A 6,000-nucleotide genomic window follows, 5' to 3' on the forward strand; every position below is an offset into this window, starting at 1 on the left:
AGCTGTTGACCAGAGGTACAGCCCCTACAGGCATGGCTGAAACTGAAGAATCTATTCCCAGGCTCTCTGAAATACCCTTAGTGCCTTGCAGGCCATTGGCTATGGGCTTCCTGAAGGCCCTTGCCACATAGACATCTTTGTAGATCTAATAACAACATGGCAGCATGTTCTGCCATCCGTGGTGCAACATGGGAGGAGACTACCTGAGGGCATGAATAATAGGAGGTGGAGATCATTACAGACCATTTTGGAGGCTGGTTTCCACACCTGAATTTTTCATTGGTTTAGCTGAGATACCTAGTAGCATATTAAGTGCCAGCCACTGAGCATGCAAATAGGAACAAGACACTGTTGCTCCCCTTAAATTTTTTCTGTCTAGGACAAAAGTTGTATGTGTACAGAAGTGTGATAAAGGGCTGTAGGGGGACCTGGGGCAAGAAACCCTTCCTGGACTTTTGAGAGTAACTGAACCAGCTTTTGAAGGAAAAATTGGAGCCAGGTGAAGGTCCTGGGAAAGTGGAGCAGGGGAAAATAATATTCCAGGTAAAGAATCAAACTGTGCAGAGGCTCAAGAGATTGTTTCTTTCAAAGAATAAGGAATTTGATTTAGCTCAGCATGACTGACGTGAAGAGTCAGACAGAAGAAGCCTGATAAAAGAAAGGAATTCAAATCTTCATGTGGAAAGTGTCAGAGAACCAATGTAGGTTTACAAATAAGGGAAAGATAATTTGAAATTTTTGTTTTAGGAATTTCATTCCCTTGTTAACCACATGAGCATATACAAGAGGGAACAACGCTGGGGGGAGGGAGATGAGCAGTTAGGAAACTGATGATGGTACCCTACACTCAACCTGGAGAAAGCCTGCCAGTAGCAATAAAAGGAGAAGACCCAGGAGAACAATATCGTGAAGGTAGGACAGGTAAGATGAAGTTCAGTTGGCTGAACGGGCAAGATTAAGAAAAAGGTTTAAGAATGACTTTTAGGTTTCTGGGCAACCTGCAGAGAAGGTTGTAAAGAAAGCAAAACCAGGAGGATTACTTTGGAGGTCGGAAGATACAAAGTGAGGAGATCAATTTTGATCATGCTGGGATTGAGGTGGCTAACACACAGTGAGGACATCCAGAAAGAAGTTGTTTATGTGTGTCTGGGACTCACAGAGGGATGTGGCCTGAAAGAGGTATGGAAACTGCCAACGATGCCCAGGCTAGAGAGCAAGAAGAAAAAGGGAGCCACAAAATAACTCTAGAAAAGAGCAAAATATAATGAGTAGATTAAACAGAGAACACAAAGCTGCAAAGGATGCAAAGAAGGAGGAGCCAGTAGAAAAGCACCAGGAAAAACAGAGTAACAGAGACAAGAGAGGGGAGTATCTTCCAGAAAAGGGAGCCATTAATAAGATCAAGTTCATCACAGAGGTTAGAGAAACAAGACCTGAAAAAGAGTCACATGGTTAAACGAAAGATCAGGGAGGGCCATGGTAAAAGCTGTTTTGGAAAAGTATAGGGAGAAGAAGATAATCTGTTATAGACTCATAAACCAATGACAGCTTAGGAAGAGGGATCAGTGAACAAAGTATAATTTTTCCAAAAGCTTCAGTATTAAGAATGGTGGGGCCAGATAGTGACCAAAGTCTCGACATGTATTGACCTACCAATAATGAGTCACGCATGCAATTTTTAGTTATTTTTGATAATTAGGGAAAGATAAATTAATGGGTGATCCAAAAGCATAAAATAATAGAAATAATGCATTCTTTTAGAGGAAAAGGAAGAAGAAGAGGAAAAGGAAAGTTCTGGGAGTTTACAGGCAAAGGAAGAAACCACAAAACTAAGTCAGAAGTAGGATAAAGAAGTTTTCACTTTTCATGGATGATAGTTGATTATATATGCTGAAAGAGAGAGAGGTATTAGACCTCATATGACCCCAAACACCCAAGGAGCTGTTCGACATAGTCTCCTTCTTATTTTAGTTAATTTCCTTTAAATTTTAACAAAGACATGAAAAATCTTATGGGGAAAATACTTGAATGTAAATTTAGTTTCTGTATTTGAAAGTGCAATGTATGTTCTTCTATTACCTGGTGGGCACCACAAGACCCATGCACTCTGTGACACATATTATGTGGAATATAGAAGTCTACAGTTGAATAAATTCAGGCTGGTAAGCCTAGGCATTCTTAGTGAGAGATTTGAGTCAGATAAGTTTTGGGAAATGTTAATCAATTGCCTGCTAGACTCAGGCATTTTTCACTTATTATATTCTTTTACTAGGTGATTTCACTTATTTATCCCAATGACTTAAAATAACTCTGGACAAATACTCTAACAAGGGTGGGTCAGCAATACCACACTGCTTTTATTTTGAATACAATTTAATGAATAGAGAAGTAAGTCCTGAGGCTCTCTTCAGTGCCTGGGAAATGGGAAATGCTTTAGAGAAGAAAAGAAGTCCTGAGCATCAAATATTCATGTCTGTAATTTCAATCTTTAATTTTACATGTATAATTTATTTAGTTGATATTTTTTTCCAAGCTCTCAAAGCCATAAGTGATTGCTAAAATGTTGTTAGGATAAATGATTATGTTGTTTAGCTACTGACAGAGTGATTTATGACAAATCAGTTTGAGAGGAATCCTTTAAGAATCCATTTATCCTTGGAAGTTCTGCTTGGTCAAGCACACTGGGTTGGGTCTATCTTTGAGTAGGGAATTTGAGTTCCCTGTGAGAGGAATCTAGAATTCAGCCCTGCCCTGTGAACAGCGTTGGGCATGTCCCTCACATCTGGGCATCCCAGTCACCCAAACAGGGCTAGGTGTGGCCTGCCCCTCCCTCAGCAGATTCACACCACAGAGGATGCATACTGACACAGTGTCTCTGGAGGACAGTCAAGGGCCCTTCATCCATAGAACAAGTTCTTTTTTATCTGTCCATACAGAAAATAAGAAAGCTGAAAAAAATAGACTGAGAAAAATTTAGAGATCTTTTTTATAATTGAAAGGGCCTATTTTTTTATCCTTTTCTTTCCTAGGTTCATTTGGCTGCTGATGTTACATTCTTGCAAGACAGACTGAAAGGCGACAGTGTGACAGAAATAGGAATAACATTTCTGAAAAAGCTAGACGAGAAAAAATACAGACGGAAAAAATGAAGAATAATGTGCAAAATGTGACAGGGTGGGTAGTTGAGGAGTGAAACACATATAGTTATAGAAATTTTGAATCGCTTAATAGCATGAGCTTTGAAAGGCTTATAAATCAGCCAGAAATTTAAAATGCAGAGCATGTGAATTTTCTTTTGCATATTTTTAATCTCATGTTCATAGTATTTTACACACAAATAACTCTTTATGAGATAGCAAGCATGAATCCTACCTATTACCCAGTCCATCCCTGGGGAGTCTATTCATCCCATTTACTTATGGTAATAGGAGAAAAAAGCCACCACCTACTGAAACAGTATATTATCTCTTTTCAGTAGGACAATGAATGAAATGATACAGCATAAAGTTCATTAAATAGAGACAGTTCCTAGATACTACCTACTGCATTCTCTAGAGAAGGAATTTCATTTGTAACACTTTCCCATATTTTTGAGAAATTATGGATTTTTCTCATATATTATCTTAGCATATAGCTTCAACATCCTAAAGCTACTCTTGATTTGTAACCACCAAAACAGGCTATTGATTTGTATGTCAATCCTGAAGCATTTAAAAATAGCATTTAATTTTTATTTGTTTAACTTTTAGGTAGCTAGAATTAACAAAATTCCTCTTTTTTTTTTTCCCATGTAATATTGATGACCAGTGAGGAAATCTCCAAAATGAATGGTAAATACTGTTCTTTGAAGAACACTTTGTACCCCAAAGTTTATTTACTTAGAATTTTTATTATCATTTTTAATCCCCCCAAATCTTCCAAAGAATATTTTGTCTGTGGTCAGAACAATGAACTGCATTAAATAAACGGTAATCTTTGCCAGACCATCAGTACACAAGGACAGCCTCTAAGACAGCCCAGGAATTAGTACTGCAGAGAATTCAGAGTACAAGTAAAAGTTATAATTAGCAGGACTTCATGAATTACAACTTGTGATCTGGTAGTGATAGAGGTCAACTAGGGCTTGAGGAGCCTGACAATCTAATCCCAATTCTGTTTGCAGTGGCGTCAGCTAATCCTGACTAGTGGCTAACCCTGGGCAACACGCCCCTCTCCTTTTCCTCCCATCCTTTCAAAATGAAGAGATTAGACATGATAAATATCTAAAGTAAGATCAGTGTGTTTAAATGATAAAAATGACCACAGCAATTCCACATTTGGAGAAATTAGAAGATCATAGGGAAATTGTTTAGTCCCCCACCTACCCATTTATCTCTTTGAAGGCTATTGAGGTAGGCACAAAAGACCAGAGAGGGTCTCTGGGGCAACTGCAGCATCAAGGGAAGGTCCTTCAGGCCTGTGGCACAGAAGATGAGTATAATCTGGAAGAAGATATCAGCTATCAGAAGGATGTTACGATATCACATATTTTAAGTTGATGCCTCCAGCAGAATGCTTGCTTGAAATCCATCCCAAAGCTTCTTTCTAGGATTTTCCCACCTTCTGCTCCAATGCCTCTTTCTCCTTTGCAGTACACTTTTCCCTCCAGGAACCCATAGAGACCAATGTCTAAGGGTCTCCTTCTTAAATCAGCACCCAACTCGCTCTCTTGAAAATGTTCCATGCCTGGAGTATTCTCTTACCTGTCTATACCTTCCCTCCTTTTTCTCCCAATCCAACTATCAAAATCCATCCCAGGAAGGTGACTTAATCTGTTCTTCTCAGTGATGCTGAGTGTTTGAATTAGTGATGGTTTGGGAATAAAGTTTGTTCCTGGAACATCCTTTGTTTTCCTTACCTGGTAGGAAGGGAGTCTCTTGGCATCAAATTTATGCTATACTTGTTTGCATTTAATATGTGTTCCAACCTGAAGAACATAAAAATCTAGAAGTGCTATCCATTTGAATTATGAGACACTAATTACAAATTTTCTAATAGTCACATTAAATAAGTATAAAGGAATGGGTGACATTAATTTTAATAATATATTTAATTTCTACTAATTATCCTAAATATTATTATTTCAACATGGACATTTTACATTTTTTATACCGATCTTTGAATGTCAGTGTTTATTTTATGCTTTTAGCCCCTTTTAATTCAATGGTAAATTTTTGAATTTAAAGCAAAACGTGCTCTCAAAACAATGAAGTTGTGATTAGTGGTAGTTAGTAGCTTTAGTTTTTAAATAAAAATTAATTGAAAATTAAAAATTCAGTCACTCTTGTCACATTTTAAGTGTTTAATGACCAAATATGTCTAGCTGCTACTATAGACAGCAGTGGTCTAGAATTCCCAATCAAAAGATCATTGAGTCTCCTTCATCTTTGCCGCAAAGAAAGAATCAAGAAGATCCATGATCAAGGAAAGAAAGAGAGGAGATGGGCGAGGCTGGGATAAGCTAAGAAAAACCAGCAAAAAGAGACTGTCAGAGATCCATGAAATGGTCTGTCTCCACTGAGCAGTGACCCAGAGAATCAATAAACAAACTTTGTACATCATCTCTGGGCTCTAAGTGTGTTTTCATTGCTATTGTGTAAAGTTGGGTCTTTCTGATAAAGAGCTTGAGGAAATTGTTCAGCATAACTACAGGGTGATGTCATATTTTCATTTCACAAAAGCCTTCAATTTGATCAAGCCAAAATCTTGATCAAAGCAGAGATTTTTATCATCTTGGCAAAACAAAAGAAGAAGAAATGTTTCGGGCAGAGAGAGAGTGAGAAAGAGACAAAGACAGAGACTAGTGCCATTCAAATGACACCCTCAGGTTGCTGCCCAAGTTGTTTGTTGAGAAGGCCTGCCTTGGTCGTCTGTTCATTATTACAGTTGCCAAGAATCAAAGATGCTTCTCTCAGCATTCCATGCACTTATTTATTGCCTTCTCAAACTTCTCAGTTTCAT

General features: G+C 38.1%; 1 protein-coding gene across 2 annotated transcripts in view; it reads left to right on the forward strand.

The window, feature by feature from the left end:
• The window catches only part of Trappc3l (trafficking protein particle complex subunit 3L), a 67,882-nt gene extending 62,319 nt beyond the window's left edge, over positions 1–5,563 (forward strand). For both annotated transcript variants that reach the window (XM_047557626.1, XM_047557627.1), the window contains one exon: positions 3,030–5,563. In XM_047557626.1, the coding sequence (XP_047413582.1) occupies positions 3,030–3,149 (120 nt within the window). In that variant the 3' untranslated portion in view covers positions 3,150–5,563. The remainder of the gene's footprint in view (positions 1–3,029) is intronic.
• The last annotated feature ends 437 nt before the right edge of the window (positions 5,564–6,000 follow it).

Source organism: Sciurus carolinensis, chromosome 7 (genome assembly GCF_902686445.1).
Source record: "Sciurus carolinensis chromosome 7, mSciCar1.2, whole genome shotgun sequence".
Classification (NCBI taxonomy): Eukaryota; Metazoa; Chordata; class Mammalia; order Rodentia; family Sciuridae; genus Sciurus; species Sciurus carolinensis.